The following is an 18,220-nucleotide window of genomic DNA, read 5'->3' as shown; positions in this document are numbered from 1 at the left end:
GGGCGACAGAGCGAGACTCTGTCTCAAAAAAAAAAAAAAAAAGACTGTGCAAACACACAACCACTGAATTCAAGCTCACCCATCCCTCAGTTACTAAGACCCCAAACCCAGGAGTCACCCTTATTCTCTATCCCTCCCATGTGCCAACCCATCTGCCTCCAAATATATCCCAATTTTGAATACATCTCATTATCTCCACCCCCAGATCCCTAGTCCCAGACTCCCCTGCCATTCCTGGGATGACTCCCAACAGTCCCCCACTGGTCTCCCTGCCTCCTTCTTTTGACCCTCTATGGTCCGTCATGCACGCAGCAGCCCAGATGATCAGATCACGTCACTCCCCGGCTTAAAATCTTCCAGTTTTCACTACATTTGGATTTCCTTACCAAAGCCTGCCTGACCCTAGCCCCAGCCTCTTGTTCAGACATTTCGCTCCTCAGGACACTGTAGCAACACTGGCCTTAGCTCTTATCCTCAACACACTCAGCTCACACCTAGGTGGGTGCTCTGCACATGCTCCTTCTATTTGAAGTCTCCTCCAAAAATGGTAAACAGCTGCGTTCGTATCATTTAAGTCTCAGTTCAGATGTCACCTCTTCTACAAGGTCTTCCCCAAACACCCCAGTTAAAAATGCCACGTTCCCACCCCTATTCTCTCTACCTTATCTTCCCCACAACACTCAGTAATACTATTTTTCAGCCGGGCGCGGTGGCTCACGCTTGTGATCCCAGCACTTCGGGAGGCCGAGGTGGGCGGATCACGAGGTCAGGAGATCGAGACCACTGTGAAACCCTGTCTCTACTAAAAATACAAAAAAATTAGCCGGGCGTGGTGGCGGGCGCCTGTAGTCCCAGCTACTCGGAGAGGCTGAGGCAGGAGAATGGGTGAACCCGGGAGGCGGAGCTTGCAGTGAGCCCAGACTGCACCACTGCACTCCAGCCTGGGCGACAGAGCGAGACTCCGTCTCAAAAAAACAAAAACAAAAACAAAAAAACAATATTCTTATTTTTCTACTTTATTTCCCCAGGACTACAATTTAAGCCCCACTATTCTTGTTCACTACTGCATCCCCAGTGTCTAGAACAATGCTAGGCAGTGCTAGACATTAATCTTTTCATTTTTTTTTTCTTGAGACAGAGTTTCACTCTTGTTGTCCAGGCTGGAGTGTAATGGCGTGATCTCGGTTCACTGCAACCTCCACCTCCTGGGTTCAAGTGGTTCTCCTGTCTCAGCCTCCCGAGTGGCTGGGATTACAGGCATGTGCCACCATACCCGGCTTATTTTGTGTTTTTATTAGCGATTGGGTTTCACCATGTTGGCCAGGCTGGTCTTGAATTTCTGATCTCAGGTGATGCATCTGCCTTGGCCTCCCAATGTGCTGGGATTACAGGCGTGAGCCAACGAGCCCAGACAAAGCTTTCAAAGAACATTGTAAAGCAGTTGGTTTGAAAGGTAATGATGTGCTCCCTTAATCCTCAGGATGGTGTCTCTGTTCCCTCTGTCCACATCTAAGATGGAAGCTTATTTAGCAATTCATTCATTCACTCAATTCTAATAACAACTGATATCTGGGAAGGTTATTACAGTCACCATACAACCAGAATCATCTGTTTCACAATTCAAACCAAGATTTTATTTTAACATGGCACTGAGTTTCTGCCAAATATTTTTGTAGTTAACTGCCATCACAAATTTATATGCAAGAGGTTACATGACTTCCTCCAAGGTCACATGAAACCTCAGCACCCGTTATCTCAAGGCAAAACCAAACACCTAATAAACATACTTGCAACTGCTCAGCCCCTCTTGTGTACTACTCAGTCTTATGCACAAAAATAAATGCTAAAAACCAGAGAATAAAAGTGGTTTTCCAAAAATCTCACCTCCTTGGCTGGTTGCAGTGGCTCACACTTGTAATCTCAGCACTTTGGGAAGCCAAGCCAGGATTGCTTGAGCCTAGGAATTTGAGACTAGCCTGGGCAACATAGTGAGATAACCATTTCTTTAAAAAAATAAAACAAAACAAAACCCACATTCTATTTTCTTGTTTCTAATCTTACTATCTGGTAGCAGGTACTGTCAAACAAGAGTACATATTCAACTTGGCCTTGTTCTGAGGTTATGGTGCCCTGATCCACAGCTCGATGCCAAAGGGAAGCAGCATAGTGCCAATTGCTAAGCCCTCAGGCTTCGGAATCAGACACGTCCAGATTCAAACCATACCTACTAACAACTACTGATAAGGCCCCAGGCAATTTTTTTTTTTTTTTTTTTTTTTTTTTTGAGACGGAGTCTCGCTCTGTCACCCAGGCTGGAGTGCAGTGGCACGATCTTGACTTACTGCAACTTCCGCCTCCTGGGTTCAAGGGATTCTTCTGCCTCAGCCTCCCGAGTAGCTGGGACTACAGGCGCGAGCCACCACGCCTGGCTAATTTTTGTGTTTTTAGTAGAGATGGGGCTTCACCATATTGGCCAGGCTGGTCTCGAACTCCTGATCTTGTGATCCACCTGCCTTGGCCTCCCAAAGTGCTGGGATTACAGGCGTGAGCCACTGCCCCCTGCCACAAATTTATTTAGCAATTATATAGCCCTTACTAAGTACCAGGCAGGGTTCTAAATACTTTGCAACTATTACATGATTGAAACAGATATTCTATTATTATTGTATCTAAAGGCAAGGAAACAGGTGCAGAGAGGTTGAGTAACTTACCCAAAACCACAGCTACATGAGTATTAGAGTTATTACAGTATTCAAATATAGGCTACCTGATGCCAGAGTCCATGCTCTCAACCATAACACTATGTTTGCTCTCTAATCCTGTTTCTTCATCTATAAATCAGGCCAATAGGCCTGCCTCATCTCACAGAGTCATGTGAAATTAGTCATACACAGTAAGATAAATGTTAGGTACTCTCAGTGCTGGGAGTAACACCCATCATTCTATTACCTACCTTCACCTTTGGTCCAGCCAAGGAAAGAAAAATAACTGTATTTGGCTGAGAAAGATCTCCAAGGCCCTCTGCAGTCAGGTACATTAGAATACAGTGGAAGCTCCACGAGAACAGGGACTGTCTTTGCTTACCACAGTATCCAGAACAAGCAGTGGGCGCTCAGTAAATACATGGTGAATGAAGTAGGAATGAATTGACTACAGGCATAGGGTTTTGCATACATGACTATTAAGGTAGTAACCATCACTTCTCAAATGTATCTAAGCACAAAAGAGGTAAATATACAAGCTTCTCCGAGAAACCGTGTTAGTTGGTTATTTAAGACAGCCTGGTTATTGGGAGGCAGTGTGCAAACTGCATAATATTGTTCATTCATCTTAGCTGAAGGAACAAACAAGGAGACCAGGATTTTAATCCTGACTCTGCTACTGGAAGTCACCCAGGCTCTCAAGGTCTTAGATTTTTCCACCTGTAAAAGAGGTTAGTCTACATGATGGTTGTAAACTCATTCTACTTGCTCATCACTTTCTAACATCAGTTGCTGAATGTACATTTGTTCAATGAAGATCATCTCCAATTGACAGACAATGGATTCAGGAAGTAACTTGCTAAGGACACAGGATCAGGAAAGAGAGCCCAGATCTCCTTCTACACCAGTCTAATACTCACACTTTCCAAGATCTTTTTCAGTTCAAAATGGTGTGATATTACTCTTCTTTGCCAAGTTCAAGAACTCTATAATCATTTATCTTATCAAATAATCTTGCCTGACTCCCTTAAATCATGAGACAGGAAGAAACAACTATTTCCACATCATTAACCTAGAGAATCAAAAGACGTGAAGAGGCCAGGTGTGGTGGCTCACATCTGTAATCCCAGGATTTTGGGAGGCCAAGGCAGGCCGATTACTTGAGGTCAGGAGTTTGTGACCAGCCTGGTCAACAGGGTGAAACCCCATGTCTACTAAAAATACAAAAATTAGCCAAGCATGGTAGCGCACACCTGTAATCCCAGCTACTCGGGAAGCTGAGGCAGGAGAGTCACTTGAACCCGGGAGGCAGAGTTGCAGCCAGCCAAGACTGCGCCATTGCACTCCAGCCTGGGTGACAGCAAGACTGTCTCAAAAAAAAAAAAAAGACGTGAAGAGATAATTAGGTGCAAATCCTTTCCCTTAGCCCAGAATTGAGATCAGAAATATTTTCTTTCAGATAAATGATTTTACTTTAACTCATACGGTTTAAATTTAAGCAATGTGATGAAAAATAACTTCAAGTACCACAATGCTTCCTGAGAGTACAACGCATAACAACCCGTAAAATTATATTATCAAAGTTGTGCTACTTGATCCAAAAGAAATTCACAAAGTTAATTGTGAAAGGTTGACAATGTCTACAGATGCTTGCTTGATTTTTATTAACAAAGGACACATTTGACATTGAACCTGTGAGTGTAACACCTTCCCAGGGCTGTCAAGTTAGAAGTGAAAAAATCATCTGGCAGTCAGGCAGCTTTCTAGATAGCTCCTAACAGGGGAGTCAAGGTCAAACTGGAGTCTCCTTATCCTCTCATATTTGACAAGCAACTTATTGTGAGGCTCAAAATATTCGTGCTGCATTCTGACAAACAGAAATAATTGCACCCTGGTTCATAAAGTTCTGTGAGGGCAGGATGACATAAACAAGAACTGAGTGGTGGTAGGGCCCATGCTTCTGCCACAGCACTTCGGTGACACTCTGAGAATCAGAACTTTCACCTACTTTCTACAGCTTTATCATATATCAAATGAGAAAAACCATCTCATTCCTATGATTACCTGAATCAAATAATATTATGAAGAATTAAAACAATCCTGAAATCTTGTGCAAAAGTGAGAGACTATTATTATTATTTACTACGTAGGGGCCCAGAAGACCGCCCCCGCCCCCGACATTCCATGTTCCGCAGGGTCCTCAAAAGGTTGTACAGGGTCCTAGTTTCTTCTCCAGACTCCAGGCCTGGCAACCGTAGATGCTGTCATGTCTCTGTTGCTAAGCGATGGGAAGTGAGGCCTCAGGAACCGGGCCTAGAAGGCTCAACAACGACCGCGCCCCCTAGTCACCTTGTCCTCACCTTGAGGAATGGAAACACACCCCACGGGAGCAGGGAATGCTGTCCTCAAAAAAGAAGAAAGAGACGCCTCCGCTCTTCACCCGGCCGCCGCTGCTTGGGCCCACGCTTCTTGCGAGGCAGGGACAGGGCCAGGAAAGCTGACTGTGCCGGGGACGCCTTGACCTAGGGCACCAGAGAAGCGGGCACAGGTGCTGGGCCCACAATCGGGACAGGTACACGAGAAGTTGGCCCCAGGTCGGGCCCGCCTCGCCCTGCCTCGCCCACAGCCGCCGGCACAGTAGGAGGCACCCCGCTCCCATGAACCCAGAGGTCCCTGAGCTCGCTCACCTGCAGCCGAGTCACCAGTAGGCTGTAGGGCGCCATTTTGTGCACTGACAAAGATGAGGTCGCATGAAAGTGACGTCCCACACGGCGCCTTTAAAGCCTTTGGGTAGGGGCGTGCCCGGAAGAGTGGGGCGTCACGGTGAAGGCGAGGCTTCTCTACAGGCGCCAGAACGCTGCGAAAGCAATGGGCGGAGGTCACATGTAATGAACAGACACGCAAGAGGAAATAGGACTGCCTAAAGACACTTGCAGAAGTAGATACCAAGCACAAAGATGTTTTACCCAAGAACAAAGTTTAGTTATCTCTGCCATCCAAATCTGGCGGAGTTTTTAAGAGTTTCATGCACCTGCCAGGACCTGGCCGCCCAACAGCGACAGAAACTCGCGCGATAGCAGAGGAGCCTAGTGCAAGGATTGTAAACTGACGGAAGCTTAGAGAACCAATCACAGCGACGTGGAGGCAGGAACAATGGGGGTTAAAGGTCGAACGGAAGTTCCCGAAGCTTCCGGTGGCCGGCTTAGTTAGGAGCTATGGCTAAACATCATCCTGATTTGATCTTTTGCCGTAAGCAGGCTGGTGTTGGTGAGACTGCGTCCTGCCCTTGGCTGTCTGCGTAGGGGTGGTATTAGGAGCTGGGGAGTCGGGGGTTCCCGTCTCTTCTTTAGGGGCTTGCCTCGCAGGCGCCACGTTTCCCGCCTCTCAGGCGCGGGGTGTTGTAGGAGCGCGCGTTTGTGGCCTCTGATGAGAAGAGGGCGGGGGTGCGCGTGCTGGGAGCCCCAGGGAGGTATCGGGGGTGGGTTCTGGACCGGGTCCAGAGAAACTCAGAGCTTGCCCAGGACGTTGGAGGAGATTCAGGAGGGTTCTTGGGTGTGGGTTTGGTTCATGTGGAAATTTGTAATGATAAAATGGCTATCCGCAGGTCTCACTCACTGCAGTCCTTACTCATGTCCCTACCCCCAGCTCGAGGATGTACTTCCCCTCTTTGTCAAAACCTTTATTCTAATTGCACTTTTTACCATCTTTCATCTTGCAGCCATCGGAAGACTGTGTGAAAAATGTGAGTGGAAGACACCGTCCCAACAACCCCACCCTTCCCACTCCCAGTTTCTGTGGAACCAGCAAAAGTGCCACAAAGAGGGCTTTGAGTAGATGTGCCTGGAAGTATGTGAACACTGAATGCTGCACTTCAACCAAAGGCCCCTCTATCTCCCCACTGCCACTTGCACATTTAACGCTATGTCTCTCTAGTTTTCAACGGGAAGAATCGCCAGAGTAGCATGACCCCTCCCCAACATACAGCACTTTGCCAGCAATTATACAGGCTTATCATCTCCGAGGTGCTTTTCTAAGCTCTTTACATACGTTAACTGATAAACTTTTGTATGTGTTGAGGGGCTTGAGATGGACACTGGGGAAACTAAGTTTTGTGATGCCAAGAGGAGGGACCTAAAGTCACTGTCAAAAGGAGACTAGTGTATTTCCCAGGAGACTAGTATATTTCCCCATGGCAGGAGATAGCAGAGGACTGAAGAACTTGTGAGCATGACTCCATTCTCTTCCTTACAGGTGATGGCAAGTGTGTGATTTGTGACTCCTATGTGCGTCCCTGCACTCTGGTGCGCATATGTGATGAGTGTAACTATGGATCTTACCAGGGGCGCTGTGTGATCTGTGGAGGACCTGGGGTCTCTGATGCCTATTATTGTAAGGAGTGCACCATCCAGGAGAAGGACGTAAGTGTGCAGCTTTCCATCTGACCTTTCCTCCTTTTGTTTAGTAACACTTTGCCATCCACTGCAATCTCCTATGGTCTATGGAGATTACTGTGTTTATTTAGTCATCTAGGTTATAATTTCTTCAAGTTCTGTGAAAGGCAGTTATTTTGCATCAAGGGGAAAAATGCAAGGGAAGCAAATCTTTGTCAAGACCAGCAATTTGGAGAGCCCTCTATATTCATGTCTCTGTGGTTATTCTTATTCAGAAATGACATCCGGCTGGGCGTGGTGGCTCACACCTGTAATCTCAGCACTTTGGGAGTCCAAGTTAGGAGGATCACTTTAGTCCAGGAGTTCAAGACCAGCCTGGGCCACAGAGCAAGATCCCATCTCAACAAAAAAAAAAAAAAAATTTTTTTTTTTTTTTTTTAAGACAGGGTCTCTTGCTCTGTGGCCCAGGCTGGGGTGCAGTGGCATGATCATGTGCAAGGCTCACTGCAGCCGTGACCCCCTGGGCTCAAACGATCCTCCCATCTCATCCTCCCAAGTAGCTGGGACTACAGGCATGCGCCACCATACCTGGCTAATTTTTTTTTGTAGAGACAGGGTCTTGTTCTGTTACCTAGGTTGGTCTTGAACTCCTGGGTTGAAGTGATCCTCCTGCCTTAGCCTCACCAAGTGCTGGGATTACAGGCATGAACCATCACGCCTGGCCAAAAAAACATTTTTTTTTTTTTTTTTTTTTTTTTGAGACGGAGTCTCACTCTGTCGCCCAGGCTAGAGTGCAGTGGCGCGATCTCGGCTCACTGCAAGCTCCGCCTCCCGGGTTCACGCCATTCTCCTGCCTCAGCCTCTCCGAGTAGCTGGGACTATAGGCGCCCGCCACCACGCCCGGCTAATTTTTTTGTATTTTTAGTAGAGACGGGATTTCACCGTGGTCTCGATCTCCTGACCTCGTGATCCGCCTGCCTCGGCCTCCCAAAGTGCTGAGATTACAAGCGTGAGCCACCGCGCCCGGCAAAAAAACATATTTTTTATTAGTCAGGTGTGCTGGTGTGTACCTGTGGTCTCAGCTACTTGGGAAACTGAGGCGGGTGGATCACTTGGGCCCAAGAGGTCAAGGCTGCAGTGAGCCATTTTCACGCCACTGCACTCCAGCTTGGGTGACGGAGACCCTGTCATAATATAAGTCCTGTACAGCCCATGTTATGTCATAGCCACGCAAATCTATCATTAAGCACTATTTGGGTGTATATCGTGACAAAGTTGAATTTGGGACAATTCAAGTTGACTTCAGCTTTAAGCAGGTAACAGATGCCTTTGGTTTAATATTGCAAAAATGATTGTGGACCTGCATCGTGATTTTTTTTGTCCCTTGACACTGTGTAGTGGCAGTGGCTACTTACTATTCAACTCCCTGAGCCAAATGCCAGGAGAGAGAGCTCATAGACTAGTGCTACAGGCAAGGTTTACCCCATTTCTTTCGGTTAGTATTGGCAGCAGGGTTCTTTGTGGGGGAAAACTATGAATCAGCTTGTTTTCTCCAAAACACAAAACAAAAGGAAGTATGATACAGTCCCACTAGGTTAATGACGGTACCTAGTTATATAATTCTAATTTAGAATAAGTCAAAAGATACGTAATTCTTCATATTCCCATGAGCGAAGAATAGGTCTTTTATAGATGTTATCACACCTTGTTCCTCACAATAAGTTTGTGAAATAGGGATTATTATTATGATGCCCATTTTATAGTTCCTCTGACAAGTCCAGGCTGTTCAACTAAACCTTGTAGTGTCCCGATTTCACCATGTTGTCCATTTATTTATTTATTTATTTATTTATTTATTTATTTATTTTGAGATGGAGTTTCACTGTTGTTGTCCAGGCTGGAGTGCAGTGGCACCATCTCGGCTCACCACAACCTCCGCCTCCCGGGTTCAGGCGATTCTCCTGCCTCAGCCTCCCGAGTAGCTGGGACTACAAGCGCATGCAACTATGCCCAGCTAGTTTTTGTATTTTTAGTAGAGATGGGGTTTCACTATGTTGGCCAGGTTGGACTCAAACTCCTGACCTTGTGATCCGCCCATCTGGGCCTCCCAAAGTGCTGGGATTACAGGCGTGAGCCACCACACCTGGCCTTATGTTGTCCTTTTACAAGTGCTTTTGGGATGTGCCCATGGTGAAGGCAATAACGCCAGTACCTCATTTCATGCACTTGGATCCTGCCTATCCCCAGTAAGTGGGAGAAATTGGGCCAGATAAGACTACACCATTGGGCCAGGCACAGTGGCTCATGCCTGCAATCCCAGCACTTTGGGAGGTTGAGGCGGGTGGATCACCTGAGGTCAGGAGTTTGAGAGCAGCCTGGCCAACATGGTGAAACCCCGTCTCTACTAAAAATACGTGGTGGCACACATCTGTAATCCCAGCTACTCGGGAGGCTGAGGCAGGAGAATCGCTTGAACCCAGGGGGCAGAGGTTGCAGTCAGCTGAGCCGAGATCACACCATTGCACTCCAATCTGGGCAACAAGAGCGAAATTCCTTCTCAGAAAAAAAAAAAAAAAAAAAAAGTGAGTACACCATTGAATCTTCTATTGTTTAGGGAGATGAGAAAGGTCTTGAAGTACCAAAAACATAATGATTTGGACCTTTCTCTTGTCCTCAACTCTGATTTGCATTTATCTTCAACTATCAAGTCACATCCTGCTGTCTGAAAATCCAGACCTAGTCTACCAGCTAGATTACACTTCATTAGAGGCAGGACTTTGGTTTGTCTATTTGCCTCTCCTTTTCTTTAGGTCATGGTACAGTGCCTGACACGCGGTGCAAGCATGGTAATTGTGTTTTGGTGCTGTCCCTGTAAGTCATCCAGAGGTATCCCCTGTAGGGTGTCTAGCACATAGTAGGTGTTTGTTAATTACTTCTGGTCTATAAGCAGTGAAAGCATGATAAGGTAACAGCAGTGAAGAAAAGTAAAAAACAGTTCCTAAACTAGATACAGGATAGCTATTTAAGACAGCATTTTCTTGAATTTTTGCATGGGTCTAGCTAGAGTTCTTATCTAGCGTAAGCTTGCAACCAGAGAATGCTTAATAAATGTTAATTGCTGTCTGACTCCTCTGAATGTGGTGTGTGAACTGATACCTTTGGATCTTCATGCCTCATTCTGTCCCTGAGACTTATTCTAGACGTCACTTCCCCCACTTCACATTATACACGAATGTTCTGAGGACATTTGAGATGGAATCTAGCTCACATTTTCAGCACTAGTTTCCAAGGAACACAAAGAAGCCCAGTGACATGATCCAGGCTCTCAGCCTTACAGATCATCATGTAGATTAAGTGGCCAAGGCTCTTTCCTATGCAGAAACCTTCCTACAACCAAGACATCCCTTGTTAACTTGTTCTCTTCCTGCAACTTTCATAATTGATAAGGGAATTAGACAGGTAAACTAAGCTAGGTATTCTCATTTATAATTTTTCAAAGCCACAAGAACAACCAGGAGACAGGGATGCTGTCTATGGACATTGCTACCAGAGGACTGATTTGTAGGTTCTTATGGTGCCGCATCATGTAATCCCCTTAATCTTGATTCCTTTATTCCTTTTGCTTACCATTGTCCTCAGTTCTCCCAACCAGAAAATAAGAAAAATAGCCCTAACATTTATGAAGCTCTTAATATATGCCAGGTACTTAGCTGAACGTTGTTTTCCAAAAGTTCTGTGTGATACAGATGAGGATGCTAAGGCTCAGAGATGTTAAGCAACTTGGTTAGCCCAAGGTCACATGGCTAATAAGTGACAGATCCAGGACTAGAACCTAGGTGGTCTGACTCCATTTTTTTTTTTTTTTTTTTTTTTTGAGATGCAGTTTCGTTCTTGTCACTCAGACTGGAGTGCAATGGCATGATCTCGGCTCCTTACAACCTCCGCCTCCCAGGTTCAAGCAATTCTCCTGCCTCAGCTTCCCAAGTAGCTGGGATTACAGGCACATGCCACAATGCCTGGCTTTTTTTTTGTTTTTGTTTTTGTTTTTGAGACAGAGTCTCACTGTGTCTCCCAGGATGGAGTGCAGTGGTGTGATCTTGGCTCACTGCAACCTACGCCTCCTGGGTTCAAGCAATTCTTCCGTCTCAGTCCCCTGAGTAGCTGGGATTACAGGCGTGCGCCACCACGCCCGGCTAATTTTTGTATTTTTAGTAGAGACAGGGTTTCACCATGTTGGTCAGGCTGATCTTGAACCCCTGACCTTGTGATCCACCCTCCTCGGCCTCCCAGAGTTGCTGGGATTACAGGCATGGACCACCGCGTCCAGCCTAATTTTTGTATCTTTAGTAGAGATGGAGTTTCACCATGTTCATCAGCCTGGTCTCAAGCTCCTGGCCTCAGGTGATCTGCCTGCCTTGGCCTTCCAAAGTGCTGGGATTACATGCGTGAGCCACCACGCCCGTCGTGACTCAGTGTTTCTTTTTTTTTCTCTCATCATTGCACCCCTAAGGAGAAAAGTTAAAAGTTAATGTAAGTTAATTAAATTTGGGGGCTGGGCAGGAGCCTACCATCTTAAAGCTAAGCTGTAAGTAGGCCGGGGACAGTGGCTCACGCCTGTAATCCCAGCACCTTGGGAGGCCCAGGCAGGCGAATCATGAGGTCAGGAGTTCGAGACCAGACTGACCAACATGGTGAAACCCCATCTCTACTAAAAATACAAAAACCAGCTGGGCGCGGTGGTGAGTGCCTGTAATCCCAGCTACTCAGGAATCTGAGGCAGGAGAATCGCTTGGACCCAGGAGGCAGAGGTTGCAGTGAGCTGAGACAGCGCCAATGCACTCCAACCTGAGCAACAGGTGAGACTTCGTCTCAAAAAAAAAAAAAGCTAACCCGTAAGTAAAGAACAGAGCTGTGCAGATTGGAGGATTGGGTCATACCATCACTTGGTACCTTCCAGGAATATTTAGGTATCTATAAGGATAGTTTGTAAACCTTGACCTGATCCAGTCTTCTTCTTTTACAGCTGAGGAGTAATATATGTCCCAAGAGAAGCAACTTGCCCACATTTGCACAAGTCAGTAAGGCACAGTTTAAGCTATCATCATACCATGAGTTTCGTAGCCTCTCTAAAGAGTTTAGAGTCCTGTTATTATGTCTAATATCAGGCCTTTGTCCAGGAGAGGCAGCTAGTGCCTCATTTTTACGAGGACGTTAAATATAGATTACATTGCTTACTTGGGTTCACCTAGCAAGCTATTGGTGGGCGGCTTCCTTGGTACACCAGGCTTCAGAGATGGAAGTGCTCAATGTAATGACTCGGTACTTGTTTTCTAGGAGATCCTAAAATGTTAGTGTTAGTTTTGTGTGTTTGCAGAGATTTTTGTAGTTGTTGATGTCTGCCCCCAAAGAAAGATATTAGTTGAGTTAGAAATGAGATGGCTAAGGACTTGATTAATTCATACTATCGCCCAATATCACGGGACTCAAACTCTGTCATGGGTGTTTAATAAAATCAACAGACCTGTAAGGGTTTTCCAGTTACAGCTTCCCCGGTTTTTCTCCCATCATCCCTAATCAACTGATGGAGTCATCATTTCTGTATAACACAGCTTCCTAGGGGCTTCACTGAAAGCACTCAGGCTCATCAAATGGCCAGGGCAGCCTGTCATGACAAATCAGTGCATAGTCTGTCAACAGCCATCTATCTCTAGCCAGTAGTGCTCTGTACCCCCAAGACCGTGTGTCAAATTAAGTGAATTAATGAAGACACAAAACCCATTATTCTCCTATGGTATTTAAAATACAAAGGCCGGGCATAGTGGCTTACGCCTGAAATCCCATCACTAGGAGGCCGGGGCAGGTGGATGAGGAGGTCAAGAGATCAAGACCATCCTGGCCAACATGGTGAAACCCCATCTGTACTAAAGATACAAAAATTAGCTGGGCATGGTGGCGGGCGCCTGTAGTCCCCACTGCTCGGGAGGCTGAGGCAGGAGAATTGCTTGAACTCAGGAGGGGGGGGTTGCAGTGGGCTGGGATTGGGCCCCTTCCCCCCACCCCGGGCCAAAGGGGGGATTTCCTTCAAAAAAAAAAAAAAAAAAAAAAAAGTTTCATAGTCTACCTCAACTGTATCATATTAGCAGCAGACATGGCTGAGAATCTAGCATTCTACGTGAATTGCAAGTCATTGGATAGAGGGTAGGCAGGCCCTGAGCACATTCTTAGGTGTTTAGTAAATTATTGATGATAGATCAGGATAATTGGTAAGATAAATGGCTAAACCATTAATCCAAAAGTTATGAAATGGTCTTTTTTTCTTTTTTTGAGACGGAGTTTCTCTCTTGTTACCCAGGCTGGAGTGCCATGGCGCAATCTCAGCTCACTGCTACCTCCACCTCCTGGGTTCAAACGATTCTCCTGCCTCAGCCTCCTGAGTAGCTGGGACTACAGGCACGCACCACCACGTCTGGCTAATTTTTGTATTTTTAGTAGAGACGGGGGTTTTACCATGTTGGCTAGGCTGGTCTCGAACTTCTGACCTCAGGTGATCCACCTGCCTCGGCCTCCCAAAGTGCTGGGATTACAGGCATGAGCCACCATGCCCAGCCTATAAATGATCTTTCATAAGTGCTAAGAGATAGGGAAGAAACAGTGCTGATCTGGGCCTCCCAATTAAGGAGATACTGGTGTTTGGACACATTTACAAACCCATTTATTGGGTTCTTCAAATACTAAGATGAGAATTTGAACTCTGTGACCAATTATTTTTTTATTTTTATTTTTATTTTATTTTTCCCAAGAGATGGGGGTCGGCCGGGTGCGGTGGCTCACACTTGTAATCCCAGCACTTTGGGAGGCTGAGGCGGGCGGATCACGAGGTCAGGAGATCGAGACCACGGTGAAACTCCGTCTCTACTAAAAAAAAAAAAATTAGCCAGGCGTGGTGGCGGGCGCCTGTAGTCCCAGCTACTCGGAGAGGCTGAGGCAGAATGGCGTGAACCCGGCAGGCCGAGCTTGCAGTGAGCCGAGATCGTGCCACTGCACTCCAGCCTGGGTGACAGAGCAAGACTCTGTCTCCAAAAAAAAGGGGGGGGTCTCGCTATGTTGCCTACAGTGGGGTACAGTAGTTGGCTATTCACAGGCGTGATCATAGCTCACTACAGTCTCGAACTCCTGGGCTCCAGCAATCCTCCTGCCTCGGCCTTCTGAGTAGTAGCTGGGACTAAAGGCACATGCTACCACACTGGGCTTAAATTTTTTATCTTAAGTCACTCTTGGTTCAGGCTCAAAGACTTAACAACTTCTCTGTTCTGTTTTCCAGAGAGATGGCTGCCCAAAGATTGTCAATCTGGGGAGCTCTAAGACAGACCTCTTCTATGAACGCAAAAAATACGGCTTCAAGAAGAGGTGATTGGTGGGTGGCCCCTTCCTCCCCCCAACATCAGTCTGCCGCAGCTGCCAGAAAACATGCCTACTACTACCAGCAGAAAGGGAGCAGAGCCCAGAGCATCACCAGGAGTGCCTGCTAGTGTACTGGCAGCTTGCCACCCCCTCCTCTCCCTTCACCCAGACACGTGGTAGGGATGGAAAAGGATTCTTCACAGAGCACTCTGGCACACCATATCGGAGAAAAATTGATAGATTAGTTAATGGTTTTTCTTGAATTCGAGAAGCAAAGATCTGTTCTCCATATTGGTATGTTCTCCCTTAACCAAGATCTTCTAAAAAGAAATAATTTTAGTCTTCTGCTTGCGGAGTTGACTGAAGCGACGCCCAGTGAAAAACATGTTCTTGCAGCAGCTCTGGTGGCAGCTGTCCTTGAGGAACCTTCGGTGTATGGTGGGAAGCTATCAGAACAAGAAATGTAGGCATTTCCCTTTTTTTTGGGGGGGGGGGGGCAGGCTCTGCCCTCTTGAAAGGCATCTACTTGTTTAACACTTGTGCTGGTGTCATGTTATTTTCCTTTTGAGAAATTGGAAACTCTTTCTGTTGCTATTATATTAATAAAGTTGGTGTTTATTTTCTGGTAGTCACCTTCCCCATTTAACTTTAACTCTAGGAATTTATTTTAGTCACCCAGGACTTTGTGATTCAAAACAGAGGTAGTGGGATTGGTTAAGTACTTTGTCCTCTTATTACCACTGGAAGGAATTCAAAACCACCCATACCTTTCATTATAGATAGATCAAAGTCATTTTTAGAAACGTACTATTTTTTCCTTCCTGTCCAACTTTAATTTTGAACTGAAGAAATGGCTTCCAGTTTTGGCGGAGGCTGGGCACAGTAGCCCACGCCTGTAATCCCAGCACTTTGGGAGGCTCAGGCGGGTGGATCTTGAACCCAGGAGTTCAAGACCGGCCTGGGCAACATGGCAAAAACCCATCTCTATGAAAAATATGAAAACTAGTCAGGTATAGTGGCATGCACCTGTAGTTTAGTCCCAGCTACTCAGAAGGCTGAGATGGGAGGATCGCTTGAGCCTTGGAGATTGAGGCTGGAGTGAACAGTGATCCTGCCACTGCACACCAGCCTGGGTGACAGAGCAAGACTGTCCCCCCCCAAAAAAAAAAAAAAAGATGGGCTGGGCGCGGTGGCTCACACCTGTAATCCTAGCACTTTGGGAGGCCAAGGCAGGCGGATCACTTGAGCCCAGGAGTTCGAGGTCAGGCTGGCCAACATGGCAAAACTCCGTCACTGCTAAAAATACAAAAATTAATCAGGCATGGTAGCACACGCCTGTAGTCTCAGCTACTCGGGAGGCTGAGACAGGAGAATTGCTTGAACCTAGGAGGCAGAGGTTGCAGTGAGCTGAGATCGTGCCATTGCGCTCCAGCCTGGGCAGCAAGAGTGAAACTCCATCTCAAAAAAAAAAAAAAAAAAAAATGGTTCCAGTATAACCCAGAGGATGCACAAAGGAAGGGTTCTAGGCCTAGCTTGGAGGTACCTCAGGAAGGCAGGGGAAGGCCAAGGCCATAGGGCTACAGCACTTTCCGGGCACTTTTGGCCACCCCTTTCTCTGCACTGCAGCCATAGGCTCCTTTTCAGTTCCAAAACTGCTGCTTTCCTTTTTGCTTCTGCTTTGGGTTTATTTTTAACATGTTGATCCTTCTAGAATGCTTGCGACCCCGTCTCTTTTACTCAGCTAACCCCTACTCCCTTCTGACCTTAGCCAAATATTTCCTCAAAGATGCCTCTCCGGACCCTTAATCTAAGTCCTCCTTGTACTCCCACATAGCATCATATGTGGTTTTTTGGTTTGGTCGGTTGGTTTTGAGAGGGCATCTCTGTCACCAAGGCTGGAGTGCAATGGCACGATCTCAGCTCACTGCAACCTCTACTTCCCAGACTCAGCAATCCTCCCACCTCAGGCTCTGGAATAGCTGGGACTACAGGCATGCACCACCCTGCCCAGCTAGTTTTTTGTTTTTGTTTTTTTGTTTTCTAGATGGAATTTTGCACTGTTGCCCAGGCTGGAGTGCAGTGGCGCAATCTCCACTCACTGCAACCTCCGCCTCCCAGATTCGAGCGATTCTCCTGCCTCAAGCCTCCCTAGTAGCTGGGATTACAGGTGCCTGCCACCACACCCAGCTAATCTTTTGTATTTTTAGTAGAGATGGGGTTTCACTATGTTGGCCAGGCTGGTCTTGAACTGACCTCGTGATCCACCCACCTTGGCCTCCCAAAGTACTGGGATTACAGGCATGAGCCACCAAGCCCGGCCTGTGTTTTGTATTTTTCATAGAAACAAGGTCTCACTGTGTTGCCCAGACTGGTCTCAAACCCTTGGATTCAAGTTACCCTCCTGCCTCAGCCTCCCAAAGTGCTGTGAATACAGGCATGAGCCACCACACCCAACCCTATGTTTTCTTAAAGCATTTGGTGATTAGTGAAAGTAACCTACCGTGTCTACAAGAGCAGGAAGCAAGTTTGTTTTGCCCAGTAGGTAGCAGGTTAGGTGTTCACTATTGAATGAATACTCAAAGTCAAGGAAACTGGATAATAAACTGGACTTTGATATGTCGGAACCTACAGGCAAAGGGTGCAGTAGGCAAATAAGGGTATTTGTTGGGGGGGCATCAACTTGAGCAAAGACAGTCGTGAACAGGGTGATATGTATTGATTGATTCGGATACGGTCTCACTTTGTCCCCCAACCTGGAGTGCAGTGTCATGAACACAGCTCATTGCAGCCTCGACCCCCTGGGCTCAAACAGTCCTCCCAACTCAGCCTCCTGAGTAGCTGGGAGTTGTGAACCAGCATGCCCAGCTTTTTAAAATTTTTTTATTTATTTTTATTTTTTGTAGAGACAGGGTTTCACCATATTGGCCAGACTGGTCTTGAACTCCTGAGGTCAAGCGATCCGTCTGACTTGGCCTTCCAAAGTTAGGATTATAGGCATGAGCCACCCCCCCCAGCCTAGGGTGATGTGTTTAGGGAGCTCTGAGCAATTCTAATGCATCAGTGAGGTGATTGCTATGGTTTGAATGTTTGTCCCCTCTAAAACTGTTGTTGAAACTTGATTCCCAATGTGGCAGTATTCAGAAGTGGGACCTTTAAGAAATGATTGGGTCATGAAGGCTCTGCCCGCATGAGGGGATTCATCCTTTCACTTTTTTTTTTTTTTTTTTTTTGAGACGGAGCCTCTGTCACCCACGTTGGAGTGCAGTGGCGTGATCTGGGCTCACTGCAACCTCCACCTCCCAGCTTCAAGCGAGTCCCCTGCCTCAGCCTCGAGTAGCTGGAACTACAGGCACGTGCCACCATGCCCAGCTAATTTTTGTGTTCACCACGATGCCTGGTTTATTTTTGTAATTTTAGGCCGGGCGTGGTGGCTCACGTTTGTAATTCCAGCACTTTGGGAGGCTGAGGCAGGTGGATCACGAGGTCAGGAGATCGAGACCACGGTGAAACCCCGTCTCTACTAAAAAAATACAAAAAAATTAGCTGGGCATGGTGGCGGGCGCCTGTAGTCCCAGCTACTCGGAGAGGCTGAGGCAGGAGAATGGCGTGAACCCGGGAGGCAGAGCTTGCAGTGAGCCGAGATCGCGCCACTGCACTCCAGCCTGGGCAACAGAGCAAGACTCCGTCTCAAAAAAAAAAAAAAAAAAAAAATTGTAATTTTATTAG

At 46.7% G+C, this 18,220-nt stretch overlaps 2 protein-coding genes across 4 annotated transcripts in view; one reads left to right on the top strand and one right to left on the bottom strand.

Moving 5' to 3' along the window:
• The window catches only part of ACO2 (aconitase 2), a 64,693-nt gene extending 58,929 nt beyond the window's left edge, over window positions 1-5,764 (bottom strand). Inside the window, exons 1-2 of one of the 2 annotated variants that reach the window (XM_058431205.1) lie at window positions 5,669-5,764; window positions 5,390-5,559 (exon numbers count right to left, since the gene is read on the bottom strand). In XM_058431205.1, the coding sequence (XP_058287188.1) occupies window positions 5,390-5,425 (36 nt within the window). In that variant the 5' untranslated portion in view covers window positions 5,426-5,559; window positions 5,669-5,764. Of the gene's footprint in view, window positions 1-5,062; window positions 5,088-5,389; window positions 5,560-5,668 lie in introns of those variants that run through there. The other variant, XM_032139068.2, reaches the window with a different exon arrangement.
• PHF5A (PHD finger protein 5A) lies at window positions 5,619-15,593 on the top strand. 2 transcript variants are annotated; one of them, XM_032139072.2, is made up of 4 exons: window positions 5,619-5,951; window positions 6,421-6,444; window positions 6,954-7,120; window positions 14,415-15,593. In XM_032139072.2, the coding sequence occupies exons 1-4, from the start codon at window positions 5,918-5,920 to the stop codon at window positions 14,502-14,504; spliced, it is 315 nt and encodes a 104-aa protein (XP_031994963.1). In that variant the 5' UTR covers window positions 5,619-5,917; the 3' UTR covers window positions 14,505-15,593. The 2 variants fall into 2 exon arrangements, with proteins under 2 accessions (XP_031994963.1, XP_031994962.1); XM_032139071.2 differs by having other exon boundaries at window positions 5,619-5,969; window positions 14,415-15,587.
• Window positions 15,594-18,220: the final 2,627 nt, after the last annotated feature.

The sequence above is a fragment of the Hylobates moloch genome, unplaced genomic scaffold, assembly GCF_009828535.3.
Source record: "Hylobates moloch isolate HMO894 unplaced genomic scaffold, HMol_V3 SCAFFOLD_19, whole genome shotgun sequence".
NCBI lineage: Eukaryota > Metazoa > Chordata > Mammalia > Primates > Hylobatidae > Hylobates > Hylobates moloch.
The sequence above is the reverse complement of the archived record's forward strand: the minus strand, read 5'-3'. Positions and strand labels throughout refer to the sequence as shown.